Source organism: Oryctolagus cuniculus, chromosome 21 (genome assembly GCF_051225735.1).
Source record: "Oryctolagus cuniculus isolate XC-2025 breed Fujian yellow rabbit chromosome 21, ASM5122573v1, whole genome shotgun sequence".
In the NCBI taxonomy this organism is placed as follows: domain Eukaryota; kingdom Metazoa; phylum Chordata; class Mammalia; order Lagomorpha; family Leporidae; genus Oryctolagus; species Oryctolagus cuniculus.
The window spans coordinates 17,681,501-17,702,690 of record NC_142887.1 but is presented as its reverse complement, the minus strand read 5'-3'; the positions used below and the strand labels follow the sequence as shown (position 1 = coordinate 17,702,690).

The window sequence follows — 21,190 nt, the reverse complement described above, 5'->3', positions numbered from 1 at the left end:
TTGACCCCTCCGCCAGACGCTTCTCCCCCTCAGCCTGTCTGACCCGTTGATCAGGGACACGTCCCCCCGCCACCTCTCCCGACGTCTGCCTGGTCAGCCATTGCTTCCTTGGAGAACGAGGACGGCGGCAGACGCATGAAATCATGCCACCGGCAGCCAGGCGGCCGTGACTGGGTGACGCCGGGTTGACGTCAGAGCCGGAGAAGACTGAGAGAGCTCGGCGGCCCCAGCTCCCGGCCCCTTCCCTTGGCGAAGCCTGGAGCCCAGCACCTCCTGGTAAAGTCTTCCCGGCTTGATAGGTGTTGAGGTCTCCCGCCGGGCACCATGGAGGAGCACGTGTTTGGCGTTCAGCAAATCCAGCCCAATGTCATCTCGGTCCGTCTCTTCAAGCGCAAGGTGGGGGGCCTGGGGTTCCTGGTGAAGGAGCGTGTCAGCAAGCCCCCCGTGATCATCTCCGACCTGATTCGAGGCGGGGCCGCCGAGCAGAGCGGCCTTATCCAGGCCGGCGACATCATTCTCGCCGTCAACGGCAGGCCCTTGGTGGACCTGAGCTACGACAGTGCCCTGGAAGTGCTCCGGGGTGTTGCCTCGGAGACCCACGTCGTCCTCATCCTGAGGGGCCCCGAGGGCTTCACCACGCACCTGGAGACCACCTTCACCGGAGACGGCACCCCCAAGACCATCCGGGTAACCCAGCCCCTGGGTGCCCCCACCAAAGCCGTCGATCTATCCCACCAGCCGCCGTCGGCCGGCAAAGAGCAGCCACGGCCAGTGGACGGGGCCGCGGGGCCTGGCAGCTGGCCTCAGCCCGCCCAAGGTCACGGGCAGGAAGCTGGCTCACCCTCCCGCGCCAATGGCCTGGCCCCCAGAACGTCAAGCCAGGACCCTGTCAAGAAAAGTGGCTGGGCGGGCCTGCAAGGCAGTGGCGATAAGAACGAGCTCCTGAAGGAGATTGAGCCCGTGCTGACCCTCCTCGCCGGTGGAAGCAAGGCAGTCGACGGAGGGGGCCCTGCCAAGGCGGAGACGAGAGACACGGGAGTCCAGGTGGACAGGTGAGCTGCCCAGGTGTGTGTGTGCATGTGTGTGTGCGTGTGTGTGTGCACGCGGGAGTCTCAGCCTCACAGCCCAGAGCTGCTCAGATCATGCACATGCATTTGGCCACCCTTGACCTTGCCCCCAAACTTGCAGTGACAACAGGTGAACGGGCACAACTTCAACGATGCGTCTCTTGCTGTGGGACCCATAGCTCATTATGAATCTTGCAGGTGGACATGGTGCCTTTCTGTTTCTATCCCCAGACAGGGAGAATCTTGTAAGAGCCCTACAAGGTGGTGTGTGTATGTGTGTGTGTGTGTGTGTGTGTGTGAGAGAGAGAGAGAGAGAGAGAGAGAGAGAAAGTTCCACATTTTACCTCTGCAAAGACTGAGGCTTAGAGAGGAGGGTTCCTTCCTGGGACTGCCTGGCAAGGGAGAGGCACCGGCGCTCAGTGCCAAGGCCCTGGGCCACCCTCCGCCTAAACCGGCTTTGTCTCCAAGACAGACATTCGGGCACAGGGAAGACAATCAGAGTGTGGGACAGGCACGGGCTCCCGAGCTCAGCGATCTCACTCAGATACGCAGGAGCTGAGGCTACGCTTAAAGAGCCGGGGACCAGCCCCTCTGTGTCTGCCAGACTGGAGTTTTCCAGTTCTCCATGGGTGGTGCCAGCTCCTCCCCAGGGAGGATTCGGTGTCTGGGCCAGGTGGTTGGAGGGTGCTGGGTCAGGAGAGGGATGAGAGGAGAGAGGAGTCCCTCTCTGCCTTCCACTCTCGTCGGAGCCCTGGTGTGGACCCTACAGGCCCTATGCTGCCAAGGCGGGGCGGGGCGAGGGTGCCCAGAGGGAGGCTGGGGCTGGGCCGCCCGGGAATCCAGGCCGCCATGGTGTCCCAACCACCTTTCCCCAGAATCCTAAGAGGCCTGGGAGCATTTAGAGAGCCCCAGGAAGCCCCTGGGGACCTGGGTTACAGGAGCTGTCTGAGTCCTGGCATTCAGGCATTTACTGAGTGTGCACTGAGGACCTACTGTGTGCCAGGCACCGTGGTTGGCTCTGGTGGTGGCTCAGTGAGTAGGAAGGGGCATCCCCTGACCTGGGGGCATCTTAGTATCGTGGGGGAGATGGCCCACGGCGAGAGAAATATTTAAAGTCACACTTAGGTCAGCAACGCGCTAAGGACATGAAGGAGAGGAGGCAGGACGCCTGAGCAGGGCGGCCAGCACCGTTCTCATTGGGAAAACAGCATTTGAGGTCCTGGAGGGAAGGAGCAGTGGTAGGCATTTGCCTGACATGTGTGAGGGGCGACGTGGGATCTGGGTTCCCTCCCTGATGGGGCAGCCTCAGGGCCACCGCCTGGGGTTTTCCTGACTTCCTGCCTCGGCTCAGAAATGGAGCCCATTCCAGCGAGGCCCTAGACCCCCTCTGCAGGACACTGGCGGCCCCATCACAGGCCCCAGCAAGGAGAACAGGGGTCCCTGCCTGCCCTCTGAGCCCCTGCCACTCCTTTCCCTCTGCAACTCCCCCGGACACGGCTTGCAGTCCCCTTCCTGTGGTCTCACCTCCGGGAGAAGGCACTTGCAGTCTTGGCCCCAGAAACAGGCCAGGGCCCACCCTCTGGCTGGGACAGGTGCTTGCGGACCTCTGCTGCCCTGGGGGTCCATTTCCAGAGCTGGCCACCAGGGTCACTCCCCAGGGTCCTCCTGGCCGCCGGGGACTAGAGGTCTGGTTTGCCCACGACTGCCTCCAATAAGCAAGAGACCTCCCAGGCCAGCACTCAGCCCCCCACCACGAGGAGCTGCCCCAGCCCAGGGTCCCTGCAGTGTCACATCCAGGGCAAGCAGCACATTCAGGCTGTGACCACCTCCCGGGTCCCAGTCTCTAACTGAGAAGCAGTGGTGTGTCTGGGATGAGCAGCATTGGCCTTGCTGGCTGGGATACATGAGCAAGTGCCCGTCTGCTCCAGCCATGACCTCTGCCTCCCGCCCCTGTTGACCCTCCCTGTTCCTCTTACCACCTCTCCCAGAGAGCAGTGAGGAGGACACTGAGCAGGGACCCTGCCCAGGGGCCACTGGCCTGGATGGCCGCCACTCGCCCCTGCACTTGACTGTGGTTCTCAGCTGGGCAGCAGGGAGACACGGGCAGTCAGAGCAGAGCCCCCAGGAGTCTGAACCACAGGGGAGGATGTGCAGTCCCCAGAGGATCCCCTGTTGTGGGCTCACACACACATACACAGGCATACATATACATACACACACATATATCCATATGCATGCATGTACATGTGTGTACATACATATGTGTGTATACATATACATGCATGTACATGCATACAGATACATATATACATGCACATACATACCCATATGCATGCATACACACACATGCATCCATACACACACATACATACACATATACACATACATGTGTGTGTGCATGTTTACATATACATATACACATCCATATATACATGCACATACACACCCATATGCATGCATACACACATGTATCCATACACGTATACATACATACACATACATGTGTGTGTTCACACATACATGTACATATACACATCCATATATACATGTACACACATGCACACATGCACCACACACATGCACATATACATACACATGCATGCTTACACATAAGTACACATGCATGTGCATATACACACGCGTCCATACATGCATATATGTGCATGCACACCCATGTACATATACATGCAGAAGCATGCACATGCACCTACATGCATGCAATACACATATATGCATACATGTATACATGCACGTGCATGCTCATATGTGCGTGCATGTGTGTGCATGCATGCACATATAGACATGCAAATTTATATGCACAAATACACATACACACACACACACACTCCAAGGAGCTACTTTGACCTTGTTCCCAACAAACAGGCTCTATAGAGAACATCAGGCTTAGGCTTGGACTTGGACTTGACTGCGGGTGTGAAGACTTTAATGGGAGCCCTGGGTGTGTGTTTGGGGGGGCATTCTTCAATCTCCATCCCAGGGAAGCCATCTCCTGCCTTTGTGTCTACAAGGACAAGGGAGGAGGGCCGAGCTGCTCTGTGGGCTCCTGCCCTGACAGACCTGTTTTTCCAGCTCAGGAACCTACATCAGGAATGCTTCATCCATCACTGCCACCCATCTCTACCTTGCACGCACGATGAGGCTGTTTGACCCTAAGCAGCAGGAAATGCAAGTTTGGGGCACTAGGAAGCCCACTGAGCCAGCAGTTCTAAGGCTGAATGTTTCCTAACAGCACATGCACCCCTATCAGATTTCTAAGATATGATTTTTTAAGGTTTATTTATTTATTTGAAAGGCAGTGTTAGAGAGAAGGAGAGACAGAGATCTTCCACCCACTGGTTCACTCCCCAAATGGCTGCAACAGCCAGGATAGGGCCAGACAGAAGCCAGGAGCCTGGAACTTCTTCCAGGTCTCCCACATGGGTGCAGGGGCCTGATCACTTGGCCCATCTTCTGCCGCTTTCCCAGGCCTTAGCAGAGAGCTGGATCGCAAGTGGAGCAGCCAGGACTCGAACCAGTGTCTATATGGGATGCCAGCGTTGCAGCCAGTAGCTTAACCCTTTGTGTCCCAGCACCGGCCCCATAAGAAATATTTTTAAAGGGCCAGGCATTTGGCACAGCAGTTAATATGCCTCTTGGGATGTCCACATCCCATATCAGAGTGCTTGGGGTGCAATTCCAGCTCCACTTCTGATCCAGCTCCCCAGGAGGCAGCAGGCTGTGACTCAAGTCCTTGGGCCCCTGCCACCCACGTGGGGGACCTGGACGGAGCTCTCGCTCCAGCTGAAGCCTGGCCCAGTCCCAGCTGTTGCACACATTCAAGGAATGAACCAGAGGATGGAAAACATCTTTCTGACTGTCCCTTTCTCTCTGCTTTCAAATAAAAAAAAATAACTATTTTTACAATATTTTAAGTGCCCCTTTTACTAACTGCAAGCTGATTCATGGATAATACCAGGGTACCTTAAAATATTTGTGGAAAATTTAACTAAAAGATAAGCTTATTTGGGTGCAGCAAGGTTTGAAGGGATCAGTGTCGTGATCCAGTCAATTAAGCCACTGCCTGTGACACCGGCTTCTCACATGAGCACGGGTTCAAGTCCCGGCTGCTCCACTTCCAATCCAGCTCCCTGTAATGTACTTGAGAAGACAGCACCAGATGACCAAGTCCTTGGGCCCCTGCCACCCATGTACGAGACCCAGCTGGAGTTCCAGGCTCCGGGCTTTAGCCTGGCCCAGCCCCGGCTGTTGTAGCCATTTGGGAAGAGAACCAGCAGAAGAAAGATTTTTCTCTCTTTTTCTCTCTCTCTCCCCCTCCTTCTCCCTCTCTTTCTCTCTCCTCTTCTCCCTGCCCTCTGCCTCTCTTTCTCTTTATCTCTCTAACAGCCTGCCTTTCAAATATGTAAATAAGTAAATCTTTAAAGAAAGAAAGATTTGAAATCCATGCCCACAACAGTCTTGAAAAAAGGTCATGGAAAACAGAAATGATGGGAAATTGATGCATGGATTTTAAGAAGATTTTGCACCAAAATAAGCTTACCTTTTAATTTGATATTCCCCAAACTTTTGGAAGCACATCTTATAAGCTACCCGCACTTGCTATTGTGTGTTCAGTCTAACGCCCTAAGGGTGACATCCGGGAGTCAGAGCATAGGGTGAAATCCGGTGGGTGCGTGGGTGGGAGCATGAGCGCCCAGACAGGCCCCCCACGAAGGGTCGGACGTCGGCACGTTCACGTAGGCTCGCTGCGCACACCACGGCGTCAGCTGCAGCCGGGCACAGGTGTGTTGTTTTGGCAACGCAAATGCCACCAGCAGCGTCGCCTTGGTGACGCAAGTTCCTGAGACAGCAGCAGGCCCCATCAGCCTTTCCTGGCTTTGCCCGGTACTGCGGGTTCGGCAAGTGTGTGCGTGGGAAACTACATTTTGGAGCCACATTTCTACGTGAGACAGGGAGAGGATCTCGGGCCGGGAAGTGGAGCTTGCTTTCTCCGTGGAGGGGCAAAGGTCATGTGGCCGCCTGGACCCTTGGTCCTTGTGTGGGTTTCTCCCACCTCTGATGCCACCCCTCTCCCACTGTGACACCAGGGGCATCCTCCTGCCCCGGTCACCATAGCAACCTTATGTGGCCCCATTGCCACATAAGGACCCAGTGAGACTCAGTGTCCCAAGTCAGGAATGGGAGGCCAAAGGCAGAATGTTGTGCGTGTCGTCTGGGGCCACCCCCAGGACTGGCAGCTTGGAGCCCACGGCTGCCTGGAAAAAACTCACCCTCCACATCATCTCTCCATGCAGCCTGTGGCTGGGGCTGTGTCGGCACGGGCACCCTGGTTGTTGGGTGAACAGCGGCCAGCCCGGGCCAGCTAGGAGGCCCACCAGCCTGGAGCCCCGTGTCCAGAGCCCACTCAGCAGGTCCCTGAGGCCAAGCGGCGGCCATGACCCTCACTGCTTCCCGGCCCCCGGCTCTCTGTTCTCTTGCCCTCGTTTTTCCTGCCTTCCTCTTGCAAACAGATCCGAGCTCTGGCTCCGTTTCTTGCATTTCGTGCATAGGGCGTCCCTGTTGTTTGGGACTGGGGGGAGGTGGTATGTACTCAGTCTCGCCCCGGCACCCTTGGTGGCAGGTGGCCCCTGCAGGCAGCGGCAGCATGGGAGGGGGCTTGAGCAAGGGGGGCGGGGGCTCGAGGGGCTTCTGGCTCCTTCTGTGCTGGGAGCGATCACTTTAAAATGCTGCCTGCCGGAGAATATCCAGGTTGCTCAGCTTGGTGCCCTGAAGGAGGGTTTTAAAGAGGCCAAGGTCCGCGGTCCAGCCTCCATCTGGACCTGCGGGTCAGCCACGCTGTGCTCTGACAGCCCCTCCCCATCGCGGGCCACTTGGTGAGCCACAGAGCACCCTCTGGACAGCTGCCTCTTTAGAGATTTGTGAGTTCAGCTCTGGAAGTAGGACGTGTGTGGTCTCAGCCTGACTGCGTAGATGAGAAAGCTCAGAGAGGTGGAGCAACTTCCCCAGGGTCACACAGCACTGGCCCCAGGGGGCAGTCCTCGTTCCACCTGGAAGTCTCAGTGACCACACTGAGAGGGAAGAGAATAGAAGGTGGGGCTGAGGACACACAGGTCAAGTTCGAACCTAGGGGCTGGGGTTCCTCTTCTGGCAGCCCTGGGGTGCATAATTGTCAGGAGAGGAGACCTCTACCCAGCTCTCCACGTGAGCCTGGCCCCATGCCCACATCTGGATGTCAGTCCATTCACCTGCTCCTCCCAGCACCTTGTTTTCCTCATGAGCTCACCTGGGCTCAGAGACATGCACTCACTGGTCCTAGGCCACACAGCTACCAGCACCGAAGTCCAGAGTTGCCCTGGAGGTCCCCATGCTCCTGACCTCATCTACTTTGCAGATCACACCATTGGCCATGGTGCCCTTGGCTTCCAGCCATCAAGTTTTCTGAGGATGATGGGATATTTGCTCAGGGTCTAAAAGGGAGACTGAGGCGCCAGGGTACACCTACTAAAGATAGCACCCATGGCCCCGTGCAAGGGACACAGATGGAGATGCCCGAGACCCGGCTTCCTGCCAGGCCACAGGGAATGCCCTCAGGCCACAGAAGCCCCACCCCCATTTCAGCATTCAGTTCAGAGCTGGGCCTGGAATAAAAGGAGGGAGGCAGGGAGGAGAGGGGCAGTTACAGCCGACCTCAGGAGGGCCACTGGTGGTGTTGACCCCAGGGCCATCTGATGGGTGGATTCTCTCCCAGGCTGCACGTCTCCCACCTTTGAATTCTCTGCCAGGGCATTTGTCAGTAAAGGCCCTGTGTACAGTAACCTTGAATTTCGCTGTAACTGGGCTTCTCACCTTGAGCTCTCGGACCCAAACAGCTGCCCCCGACCCCGTCTGTTCTGTCCTGGGTGTCATCCTGCATTGTCCCTCCCCTTTGCATCTGTGTCCCTGCACCCAGGAAGAGCCCACCTACCACCACATGGATGTAAGCAGAGGGCTTCTCCCCACCGTTCCTGCCACAGAGACTTAGCTGCATTCAATGCCGCTTGTAGCCCTGGGGACAAATAGCAAGCCTCAGCCCTGGCACGGTGCCATCAGAGATGAGAGACGGGGAATAAACCAGTAGATCCACACGACTGTATTAGATAGCGACACGTGTTACAGAGAGAACAGGAAGAGCGACTTGGGGATGGGGAGAGCATTAGATCTGGGGCCAGAGGAGGCTGGGAGCTGCCAACCAGGTAAAATATAGCAAAAGGTGCCCCTGGAAGAGGGTGGAGCAGAAGCAAAGGCCCTGAGGCAGAGGTCAGGTTGGAGGGTATGAGTGGGGGTCGTGGTTGGCAGCACTGTGGGATATGTGGGTGGGGCCACCATGCCCCACCACCATCCCTGCCCCCACTCTCTCTCTCTCTCTTTTTTTAAAGATTTATTTTATTTATTTGAAAGACAGAGTTGCAGAGAGAGGTAGAGACAGGGAGAGAGGTCTTCTATCTGCTGGTTCACTCCCTAGATGGCCGCAACGGCTAGAGCTGCGCCGATCTGAAGCCAGGAGCCAGGAGACTCCTCCAGGTTTCCCACATGGGTGCAGGGGCCCAAGTACTTGGGCCATCCTCCACTGCTTTCCCAGGCCATAGCAGAGAGCTGGATCAGAAGAGAAGCAGCCGGGACTAGAACTGGTGCCCATATGGGATGCCGGTGCTTCAGACCAGGGCTTTAACCCACTGTGCCACAGTGCTGGCCCCCACTCTCTCCTTTTATCAGCTTCCTGTGGCTCTTGAAACACATCACACCCAGTGGCTTGAGACCACACCCCCAAGCTCCCTGGGCCCCCATCACCATGGGTCACCAGCAAGGCTGAGTTCCTTTCCGGAGGCTCCAGGGGAGAGTCCATTTTCTTGCCTCTGCCATCTCCTAGGCTGCGGTCCGTGCATTCCATAGCTCACAGCCCTTGCACCTTCGAGACCAGCACGGAAGCATCTTGTTTCCATGGCTACATCACCTTCCTCTCCTGTGGCAAAGCTCTTCCCCTCTTGTGGTTCCATTGAGGGCCCACCCAGATAACCCAAAATAATCCCCCGTCTCAACACCCTTCACTCCCTCCGCAAAGACTCCTGTTCCATATAAGGTGACAGAGACACAGCCGGTGCCGTGGCTCAATAGGCTAATCGTCCGCCTGCGGCGCTGGCACACCAGGTTCTAGTCCCGGTCGGGGCACCAGATTCTGTCCTGGTTGCCCCTCTTCCAGGCCAGCTCTCTGCTGTGGCCCGGGAGTGCAGTGGAGGATGGCCCAGGTGCTTGGGCCCTGCACCCCATGGGAGACCAGGAGAAGCACCTGGCTCCTGGCGATGCACGATGCGCTGGCTGCGGCGGCCATTGAGGGGTGAACCAATGGTAAAGGAAGACCTTTCTCCCTGTCTCTCTCTCACTATCCACTCTGTCAAAAAAAAAAAAAAAAGTGACAGAGACAGACCTGGCCATTGTTCAGCCTTCCACGCTCATCCAACCCATACTGTGACCCGGCCCTGGGCTGATTGAGGCTGTCCCTGTCCCTGACCCTGTCCCACCCACTCTGTGAGCTCACAGCCTTGCTGCCAGCCCTCATCCTTTGCCACTCGCAAGCTCCTCATTTTGTGAATGCACTGGGCCTCCGTTTCCCCACCTGTAAAATGGGATGTGGACCAGATGAGCCCTCTGATTCCTTCCAGCCCTCCCACACAGGTTCCTCATAACGGACAGTGGAGGTCATGGCCACTGCAGGCCCAGCCACTGACCAGTCCAGCTCCTACCAGGCCACCTGGAGTGCATACTGCATCCTCTCTGCAGTGTCACTCCAAGGGGGGAACCAGGGCTAGCCTGTAGGTCAAAGGTTGCAAGCTGGGGGTTAAGGGTCACCGTGCTGCAAGTTTGTTTGACCTGCAGGGTTTTCTGAAAACGTGCATCTGGGGCAACATAGATGAATCAAGAGAATCCACTTTGGGAGTGGTTCCCTGTGTTTCGCAGCAGACAGGACTGTCCCTCAGTATCCGTGGGGGACTGGCTCCAGGAGCCCGTGGATGCTTGGGTCCCTTGTATAAAATGGCACAGCGCTGCACAGAGCCTCTGCACATCCTCCAGTACAGTTTAAGTCATCCCTCGACTACGTGTAATATCTGATCCAGGGTGCACACCGTGGAAACAGGGGTTCTAGGAGCATTTTCTGATGTTTTCCATCCGAGGTTGGTTCACTCTGCCGGTGTGGACCGAGGCCGACTGTGGTGGGTGTCAGAAGAGCGGTTAGCGCAGGTGCTACATCTCGCGCGGCAGCCCGCTGCGGGAGCAGGAAGGGGATGCTTGGGCTCTTGCCCAGACAGCTCCGTCCACCCATTCTCACTCCTAGCCTGGGCCCTGCAATTGTGCACATTCGAGAATGCGGCCCAAGCCTCAGAATATGAGGGACGAGGAGTCCCCATTGTGACCGCGCCCGGGGGTCCAACCTCCCTTCTCAGCTGCAGCATTTGCGGAACTCCTGCTGGCAGAAGCAGGCTTCGCTAGAATCTGGGGCTTCCTCTCACCCTCCAACCTGCTCTGCAGAGACCCCAGACCCAGCCATCCCGACCCCCAAGTCTTTGTGCCAGCCACGGCCACGGGCAGGTGGGGGCGGGAAGCAAAGGCTGCCGGACCGCGGAGGGCAAGGAGACGGCAGAGTCAGAGCATAGCTGGCGTCTGTGGAGATGCGGGCAGGGCTTCCTGCCAACGCCAGCTGCTCCTTGGCGGCCTCCCTGCCTGGCTGGGCAGGAGCAGGCAGCAGGCAGCAGCCCCCGCCTCCCAGGACCTGCACTCAAACCCACTCCCCTCCCAGGCCCGAGGGTTGGTCGGTGGTCATCCCAGACCAATGAGCCCACGTGCAAGGCACCTGTGGGGTCAGGCTCAGGACCTGGTGCCTTGTGCACAAGACGTCGGGGGAGCTGGCGGTGGGGAAGCCAGGCTTCAGACCAGCGATGGTTTTCAGAAGGTTTAGAGATGCTAGACTGACTCTTGGCTTGGGCCTGTTCACCCAGCCAGGAAGGTGGAAGAAAAAGGCACTGGGCTGAGTTCTTGCCACAAAGAACAGAGAATACTTGCCAGGTGGGAGGCAGAACTTCCCACCTGGCCTTCTGCGAGGAAAAATCAGAGGAGCAAAAGAGCTGGGATGAAGGGCCGGTGAGAGGGGAGGGGAGGGAGGACAGCAGAGAAAGGGACCTCGCTGTCCACTGCTGGAATCCGGGCCAGGCAGATCCCGGGGAAAGGGGTCCCAGTGTGTCTCAGAAGTCACGTGACGCCCCATTCACCACCTTCAGGGAGTTCCTGGTGCATTTCTTCAAGAAGAATGATGAACACAGCTTTACCAAACTTGCGTGCATGCATTCCACACATTGACCCTATTTGGAGGGAACAACGGATATTTACATTTAAGGTTCTGCATGAACGCGAGGTGTAGCCCACTGCCCCTCCGGGGGGGGGGTCCCCCTGATACACCCTGTTCACAGTGATTCTCAGCTGGAGCCATTGCTCCCCGGTGCTGTGGCCTCTGCCAAGTTAACCAAGCTCTGCAGGCTTCAGTTTCCCTTCTACCTGGAGATAAGCACGGCTTGTGTTTAGTTAGTACTGACTGCGTGCTAGGCATTTTCCATGGATGAGCTCCTTTAGGGAGTCCAAGGAGAGGCGAGGCGGGAAGTGGGCCTTGATGCCTGGGTGGGTGTTGGCTCTCAGCAGAGGACAGATGAGAGGGCAAGGAGGTGAGCAGTGGAAACACAGGCATGGATGTGGTGTGCTCCTTGGGAAGAGGGGAGAGGCAGACTGGGGCTCCAGTGATGGGCAGTGAGACTCTGGAAGGGAAGCAGAGAATTCACGAACTCCTGGGCACCAAGAACAAAACGTGGCCGTGCAAGCAGTGGTCTGAGGCAGACGTCCTTGCCCGTGCCCCAGCCCCCAGGGAAGACGCCTCCTTCCTCAACAAGGAGCCACGTAGGCTCCCATTCCCCCGTCTGCAGAGATATGAAGGCTTCAGTCCATACTGTCCGATGATGTACCCACAAGCCACCTCTGGCTGTTGAATTTAATTAAAACTCAGCAGAACTTAGCATTTAATTCCGCAGTGACAACAGCCACGTTTCCAGTGCCACACGTGGCTGGTGGCTGGAATAGCAGACGGTACAGACACGAAGCAGTTTCGTCATCGTAGAAAGTTCTAGTGGACAGTGATGACTTAGAGGGACTGTCACCGGCCTGCCGAGAACTACAGGTTCCTTCATCCATGTCTGATGAGCCCATAAACAAGCTAGTAGCAAGAGTAACAGCAGGGGCCGTGCAGCTCAGAGCCCCAAGCTTTGCCCCACTGCACAATCGTGTATACTGTTATTAACCCTATGTGAAGCAAGAGCCAACTGAGACAGGTTAGATGTGCAGAGTCATACAGCTTAAAACTAGCAAAGCTAAGACTTGGACCCAGTTCCACCCACTGCATAGCCCTGCCCCTACCCAGCATGCCACACCCACCACTCTGGGTGAGCAGGTTCATGGCGATAACCGGGTATTTCTCTCCGACCTGGCTGTCACTGACAGCCTGTGGGTTGGGAATCCAACTAAATCTACTTCTGGTTTGGCTCCTGGGTGAATGGACGCCAAAGAGCCCAACCTGGCTGTTCCCTGTGGCCACCTATTTAAAACATTCTTGCCTTACTTATCACACAGGACCCTGCAATAAGTTTGTATTGGCAAAACACTTCAGCTGTGTTATTTAAAATAAGAGCAGTGGTGGCTTGAAAGAGAGAGAGGAAAAAGAGAGAGAGAAGGATGTTAATAAACCCACAAATTCTCCCTGCAAATTCACACAAGACAGACTGTGTGATTCACTTTGGAGTTGCCTGGGTAATGTACCCTGTAATTTTTGTAAACCCGCCTCATTTGGCAAGAGATGTTGGGTTCCTTGCTCTGTCATCTCTGGTTTAGACCAAACATCTCAGCCAGATTTAAGAAAAGAGAGAATCTGGGCTGCCCTCATTCAGACCTGGTTTCAAATCCTGGCTCTGCTCTGTGCTTACCGTGAGGCCTTGGAAAACTTGCATCACATCTCTGGGCTCAGTTTTTCCATCTGTGAAATGGGGCTTCTCTTGCCTGTTGAGATGGAGTGAAACAGCTCAGGTGCAAACAGCCAGTGTGTTGCAGATGCTTTGAACACATTAGCCTGCTCCCCTCCCGGCTGAGTTAGCCTTTGCAGTCATGTGGGCTGCTACAGTCAGGAGCTGCGGAGCTGAGAGGGAGCTGGGTGACGTTCAGAGCAGCCCTCTCAACAGACAATCCCGCTGTTTATCACCACGTAAGTAAACCATTGACTCGGGTAATGTCTGTAGTCAAGAGCCACTCTGGCTGTGTTTTGGTGACATTTTAAAGAGGAGAAAACAGAATGTTCCCGCTGACAAATACAGACCTCTCCAAGCAGGAGAGCTAAGTGGCTGTGGTGTGGGCCGTGGGGACTATGTGAAACCAACAAGGATGGCTCTGGCTGGCCCTGGGTGAGCAGACGGAGGGGCCGGGCAGGGGCTGTGCAGGGGCGTGAACTCAGAGCTCTGGCCTTGACTTTTGGTTCAACCCAAAGGCTGTCAGTGCACCAGACTGGGGGACACAGGAGGCCCCCAAGCTGGCAGTGTACAACAGACGGCTGGCCACATGCCAGCCTCATCACCTGGGACCAAAGCCAGCATGGGTCACGTTGCCCCACCCTAGAGGACACAGAGTGAGACCACAGTAGGATGGGCAGGTCACAAAAGGAACAGGACAGAAAATCAGAGGTCAGGCGGGGCCAGCGGATGGCCTGAATCCCCGCCACTGAAGATGGCCAGCCTTGGAACTTTGCTGAGATAGCCTCGTCCCCAGTGTCTGAGAGTTCAAGGTCCAGGAGCCCAGTGAGCTCAGTGGTTAAGATGTCGGGAACAAATCTGAGTTTGCATCCACATCGCACCAGCTGTGTGACTTGGGCCGGGGATGTACCCTCTCTGTGCCTCCATTTCCGCATAGGCTGAGGAGTTTGAGGATGACGATGGTGGCGATGAGTGTGCTGACAGTGGAGAGGACGGTGGTGGTGACGGCGGGTCTGGGAATGACGGTGATAAGCAATGGTGACATTGATGATAAGACTACGGTGTGATGACAATGATGAGAGTGCTTCTGATGAGGATGGTGGTGATGTGGTGATGATGAGGAGGAAAAGTGTTGATGATCATGACGGGGACAGTGGTGACCATGATGGTGACCGTGAGAGTCGCTACTTCCAAAGAGTGGGTGGGAACGTTGGTGACCTTGAGCAGGTAGCTTCTGTCTCCTATGCGTCATCCATAAAATGGTGATTAACAATCATTCCTACCTCCTGGGGTCGTCCCAAGGATGAAATGAATTAGAGCATGCTTAAAGTGCTTGGCCCATAGTAGGTGCTTTATAAACATGAACTACCATTCAGAGTATCACTGTGTTGTTGCTGCGGCCCCTTTATCTGCAGAATCCTTCTGTTTATCGTAAGCTGGAATTGTATTGTTCACAGCCCTGGTCATGATTGGAATGATGGCCACCACCCTGGCCAACAGAACTACTGGATCCCACCAGCCTCCTGCTTCCCCCCCCCACGAAGTCCCACGGGCATGGAGTTGTCAGGCACTCACAGTACACGAAAGTCCTCCAGGGATGGGCCTCTTGTGTTCCCAGATCTGTGAAACAGGGAAGTAGGGAGCGATGTGAAAAATCCACACCACGGCGGCCATTCTGAAACCCCGCTCACAGAGATGAGTGAGCGCCAGCCCTCGGGGTCAACTTGTGCAAGGTCTTCTTTGTACTTGACAATGGCGGCTGCTTCCCCAACAGCCACTGGAGAGTTTTAGGGAGCCGCAGGCCGGGCGGCCAAAGCTGTGGGTGGACCCCGGGGGATCCCAAGAGACCCGGGGCTGGATTGAGGCAGTGATCTGGCCGTTCCTTGTGTGTCTCCTGCCTCACCACCCCGCCTTGCCTTGCAGGGATTTCGATGCCAAGTCGCACAAGCCTCTGCCTCTTGGCGTGGAGAACGACCGCGTCTTCAGTGACCTGTGGGGGAAGGGCAGCGCGCCTGTGGTCCTCAACAACCCCTATTCAGAGAAGGAGCAGGTAAGTGTGCGAGGCGAGCCTGGCGCCCACACTCCCACACCGCCCTGAACCCTCCCAGGGGAGAAGCCGAGGGGAGGGAGGCCAAGCCCCAGGCCGCGTGAGGATGGAACGCAAGCGCCATGGCCAAAGAGCCGGGTGCAATGGCCAGGGATGCTTCATCATTACCCTGGGATGAGGACTTGGGCTTCAGTTTGGTTTTATGTGTGCGCTTGCCGTTTTTCAAATTTTAGTTGGTTTTGCCCAGAAAGACCTTCCTGTGGTCCCAGGTTTTAAAAACATCAAAGGTGCATGGGAAACATTGTCGGGTCTCTCTTTCTCCCTCCCCAGAGGCAAGCCATAGTTAGAGCTTTAGGTACTAGTTGGCAGTATTTGATACAGACAAATATACACACATCACTTTCATATATTTGTATACGTATAACAGGGACCACGCATGGTGTTTTGTACTTGTTTTTCACTTCTCCACCAAACTTAAAGAGCTGTGCCAACTGCTAGGTGAAGAGAATCCTCGCTTGTTTTGGACAGCTGCATAATATTCTACTGCATGACCAAACCCTAATCTGTTGAGCCAGTCTCTGGTGCTGGACACTTGGCCATTGCCAATGCTTTGCTGTAACAGGTGACATTGTGCAAATGCCTCGTTTGGCACATGAGCGGACTTATCAATCGATTCCTAGAAGTGGAAGTGCTTTCTAGGTGAAAGGTCAGGTGCATTTATGATTTGTACAGAAATTACCAAATTGCTCACAACACAGGTTGCACCAGTCTGACGAGCCAAGTAGGAGAGTGACTGCTTTCCGCGGCCTCGCCAACTCCATCTGTTACCAAAGTTTGGAGTCCTCGCGAGAGTGCTGGGATGCGTGTTGACAGCTGAGCCAGCGTCATTCCCCAGGCGCGGCTAGGTTTGGCTGGAGATCAGCAGTGCCTTTCTCCCCCGGACCAGGCGGCTGGTGACCAGGCCAGGGCAACCCTACGGAAGCCTGGGAGTTGCGCATGCGTCCTCTGAGTGCCAGTGAAGTTGGGGTGGAAGGACCAGCGGAGGTCAGACGGGGGATGGCCCAGGTCACCCTGCACGTGATGACAGCTTTCCTTGTCCCTGCTGTCCTACCTGGGCTTGGGGCTGCCCCGGATGGCAGCTTCCATTCCAGCTCATCAAGCAATGGCTCCACGCCTCTCTAAGTTAGCTTCCAGGGCAGGACGGGCAAGTGCCGAGCTGCGATGGCCCCTATTCTCCTTAGCTGCTCGTGGATAGATAAGGATACAGGGATTCCCCGGGGCTCAGACCTACAGCCCTGTGGGCTGAGCCTCCCTCAAGCAGAGACGCCTGGGCCCTCTTGAGGGAAGAGCCCAGGTGTAAGTTCTTATTACGCTTGCCCCAGAAATCAAGGCCAGGGGCAGGCAGTGCCACTGACGAAGCCCACATCATACAACAGAGTGCCTGGGTTCAATTCCACCCTCCAGGCTCAGCCTAGTCCTGGCTGGTGCAAGGGATCCAGGGAGTGAACCAGTGATGGGAGATTGCTCTCTTTCTCTGTGTCTCAAATCAATAAAACAATTAAACCTTGGTTTAAAAAACCAAGGTCACACTATGAACATTAGGGAGCTACTGTCCATTAATGATGAAATGAAGCAAATACAATTTCAGATTCCTTTATGTTGTCTTTCTTAATGGAACATGAAGAGCCGTTGCCATCATATGAGCCCTCTCAAAACAAAGGAAGCAAAGAGCCACCTCGGGCCAGGGCCAGGCTGCTGACCACATGTCAGGGCCGCCCTTTGTGGTCCTAAGGCGACATTCACATTTATACCTCTGGTATGTTGCTGGCCTTTCAAAGTTTTAAATGCATTTATCTACAGCGTCCCTTAAGAAAAAGATTTCTTTCTTTACTTCAGAGGCAGAGTTACAGAGAGAGGGAGGGAGAGAGACAGAGAGAGAGAGAGGTCTTCCCTCTGCTGGTTCACTCCCCACATGGGCGCAATGGCCAGGCTGAAGCCAGGAGCCTGCAGCTCCATCCAGGCCTCCTCTGTGGCCGGCAGGGGCCCAGGCACTTGAGCCATCTTCAGCTGCCTTCTGAGGTGCTTTGGCAGGGAGTTGGATAGGAAGTAGAGCAGCCGGGACTCGAACTGGCGCCCATGTGGGATACAAGCATTGCAGGCAGAAGCTTAACCCACCGCACCACAACCCCGGCCCCTACAGCTTCTCTTTAAAATGTAAAAGTATGCATTATCTGGCCAAACTGAGCCTGTATTATTTAAATTTATTTATTGAAGAGACAGAGATAGCAAAATGGAGAGAGGGATGCAGACATAGAGAGAGGCTCCTTCCCCATGTGCCTGCAGTGGCCAGGGGCTCAGTCCAGGTGTGCGATGTGGGTGGGGGAACCCAGGGGCTCAGTCCAGGTGTGCAGTGTGGATGGGGGACCCAGGGGCTCAGTCCAGGTGTGCAGTGTGGGTGGCGGGAACCCAGGGACTCAAGCCATCATGGCTGCCTCTACCAGTATGCATTATCTGGCCGAATTGAGCCTGTATTATTTAAATTTATTTATTGAAGAGACAGAGCGAAATGGAGAGAGGGTTGCAGACATAGAGAGAGGCTCCCTCCCCATGCACCTGCAGTACATGGGTCCCACGGTCTGCATTAGCAGGACTCTGCAACCCGAAATCCAAGGTGTGGGATGCAGACACCTTAACCAGCATTAACTGTTAGGCTACCCACTCACCCCAGCCTTCGTTCCTATGGGGCAATAATATGCATACACTGGATGGCAGCTGACTTCTCTAGATGGGGCATTGCTCCCCAGCTTGCCCCGGTCCCCACCACTCCTTATTGTCTTCCTCTCAAATGTCCATGATAACATCTATCATATATATATATATATATATATGATATATATAGAACATCTATCATATATGTATATATATGAAGCATTAGTGTTGTTGATTTTCTTACAACGGCGAGGGTGAATGTTAAATCTTTTTGTACCCATGTCTTGATGACAAGGGCGGATAGAGATAGACCAAGAGGCCTGTATGTTTCAAGAAAGATGGGGAAGATTTTATTTGTTGTGAAAGTGAAGACTATTTTATGTGTTTCACGTGCAGTCCAGAGTTCTGTTTTGAAATTACCCAGACTGCTTTGCTGATCTACCTACCTGGCACCTCTAGGTGCGAGACTTTGTAACTCCCCAAGGAGGCCTTGACCTCCCCCGGGAAGACCTTGAAAGTCACGGCATAATCGGAGCAGTGGCAGATCTGTGCCATCCACCTCGTCCACCTGAAGAACTTAACCTTGACCTTCAAGCCGGGGGGTGGGGCTGAGTGCTGAGAACAGGGCACGGTGGGTCCCGGGCGGATCCTGCAGGGCACCCTGGTGAAACCCTCAGGGAGGGGCACTGAGAACCTACCTCCCAGCCTCCTGCAAAGCAGAAGTCCTGCTTCCTTGGAGGGCGTTGGCAAATGTGGGAAGACGGAGTCCTCCCGCGGTCAGGGCTGCCACGCATGCTAACCTGGAAGCTCCAGGAAGCAGGACGCGGAGGCCAGCAAGCCTAGGGTTCAAGTTCGCTCCACTTCCCCCCAGTGACCCACGGGGACTCAGCACCATTGGGCTGCGAGGTCCTCCTGGCTCTGTTGTCTGAGGTTCAGTTTTCTGGAGACCTCCTGGGAACAGAGCCGAAAGGGAGCAGAGACCCCAGTGCTCGCTTAGAGTTGAGTCCCGGCTCCAGAGCCTAGGACACAGCCCCGTGACGCCCACTAGACTCCTCGGGAGCTGGGTCCTTCAAGACGCCTCCCAGGCCGAGCAGACCTGTATTTGTTCTTCTGCCTTCCTGAGGGCCCGGATGCTCTGCTCAGCCTCTCCGCTCCTGCCCGGAGCACCTGGCCTGGAGCCCACTCCATCGGCTTCCTTCCCCGAGTTGTAACCCACGTGTGCTCTCTCGTTAAGTGTCCATGGGGGCTCAGCATGGTTAGAGACACACAGAGACCCAGCCAGTCCTCCTTCTCTGAGGTGGCAGCAGGGGAGCCACTGGTCTGCATTCCACCACCACCCCCACCGCCACCACCATCACCACTGAGCAAGGAAATTTAAGTGAGGCATGGTGGATGCAGGCTAGACCCAAGACAGAACTTCCTGACTCAGACCACTGTTAGTGGGGAAGAGTGGGGTCAGTCCCTTTGGCCCAGAAGGGGTTACCGTCCTCCTTGATGGTCTTTTTATCCAAATTCAAGGATGATCAGCCAAAAAGGCACTTTCTCTTAAGTCAGCCTCAGAAAACTAAGCCATTCGTGTTGCGTGATTAATCTTTGTCTGGGTTAGCTGTGGGCAAGGCCAGGGAAACGCAGTGTGTGGAAGCCTTGTGGCCACCCCCTGGCCAGCTGCAGCTGGCCCAGGGCAGACGGGATGAATCACCCCCCACCCACCGCTCCCCCATCCCTGGCGTCGCATCACATAGCTCTAGGGGGAGCAGAGACTGAGCAAACTCGGTCTTCCCAGCCTACGAGGCCCTGCGGATGAGGGCAGGGAGACGGGCACAGAGACACAAAAGGCCATGGCCACCGAGATATGTCAGCAGGTGCCAAGGAGAGGTTTACCCCAGGAGGTGACATTCAGCTGGGTTTTGAAGATGAAGTAGGAGTTTGCAGAGAAAGGCATTACAGTAAATGAAGTGATTGCGGCTGATCCGTTGCCCCTGGGGTCACCTTTTGAGCTGTGTACCCCTGGAGACACCGGCTGAGCCCTGACACCATCGTCAGGCCCTTCACGTGGGAAGTGTGCCTGTGAAACGTCACTCTAGATAAAGGCCAGGAGGAACTGCTCTTTGTCCGTTCGTCCTAGAACCTTGGGATTTGGACCAAGACTTTCCCAAGCTTCCTTCTCCATATGCGTCCAGCGTATCTAACTGACTGTTTCACTTTCCTAAGAGAGGAGAGGCAGAACCATGCCCTGCCTAGGGACCAATGTTCTGTTTTCAAATCATGAAGCATCATCAAACCCTCGGCAGGCTGAGGGAGGGAGGGAGGGTCTGGGCTGGGGGCGTGGTGCTTTTGTCCGTCCGTGCATCCTTCGCTGCCGTGAACCCTCTTGGCCCTCTCTGCTCTGAAGTCACATGGAACACGGTTCCATTGCGGCCCCCACCCCACCCCAGCAACTCAGCAGGAGCCTGGCCTTTCCCCCCACCCCGGGGACCCAGGGCTTGCTGCTTGCTTTTGAAATGTCAAAATCTGTTGAGATGCCTTTCTCTCCTCCAGGTAAGTGTCAGTGTCACCCAGCCTCTCTGAGGGCTCCAGCTTACAAGGCAAGTGGGGGAGGGGGAGGAAGCAGGTCTGTGGGCCACTGGTTCCCCAATCTTTAGAGGATCAAAGGCAATCAGGGCCCCTGTCCCCATCTGCAGATACAGGTGGGTGCTGGCTTTGCGGAAAACCCACGGGGCCAGCCAGCCCCGGGCCACCGGGCTTGGCACGCAGGCAGCCAGCGGCTGCTCTGCCTTTCAGTGGCAATCTAGGGCCCCGGCAAGGAAACCTCCGTCAGCCCTGACTCACCGTGCACTGCTGAGGTCGGGATAAAAATAACGCTGGCAGGGATAATAATACCGCCGCGCAAGCGTGTGGCTGTTGCAACCCTGGGACTCGCTCGCCTGCAGCATGGAGTCCATGAGCTCGAGGGGCAGGGGGCTGCTCCCCTCCTGGCTGGCGTTAGACCACTCGTGAGCATTTCTGCTGAGCCTGCCCTCTCTAGTAGGAGCGACAGGCTCCCCCCAATCGTGGGGAGGATGAGACGCGCTCATGTCCGAGATGCCGCCGTCGACCACGACTAGCGTCAGACGCTGCGCTAAGCACCCGGGCCGTGGTCTTGGGAAATCCTTTCACAGACCCCATTTTACAGAGGAGGAGACTGAGGCACAGAGTGGGTAGCGGCTGGATGGGGTCACATGACCAATCAGTAGTGCAGGTGCAGGCGGGCTTTAAACACAGCC

At 55.7% G+C, this 21,190-nt stretch overlaps 1 protein-coding gene across 1 annotated transcript in view; it reads left to right on the top strand.

Annotated features, from left to right (window-relative positions):
* Positions 1 to 314: 314 nt before the first annotated feature.
* The window catches only part of NOS1 (nitric oxide synthase 1), a gene marked incomplete at its 5' end in the record, with an annotated part of 85,244 nt that continues 64,368 nt past the window's right edge, over positions 315 to 21,190 (top strand). Inside the window, 2 exon segments of the mRNA NM_001082385.1 lie at positions 315 to 1,052; positions 15,095 to 15,221. Of these exon segments, the coding sequence (NP_001075854.1) occupies positions 325 to 1,052; positions 15,095 to 15,221 (855 nt within the window).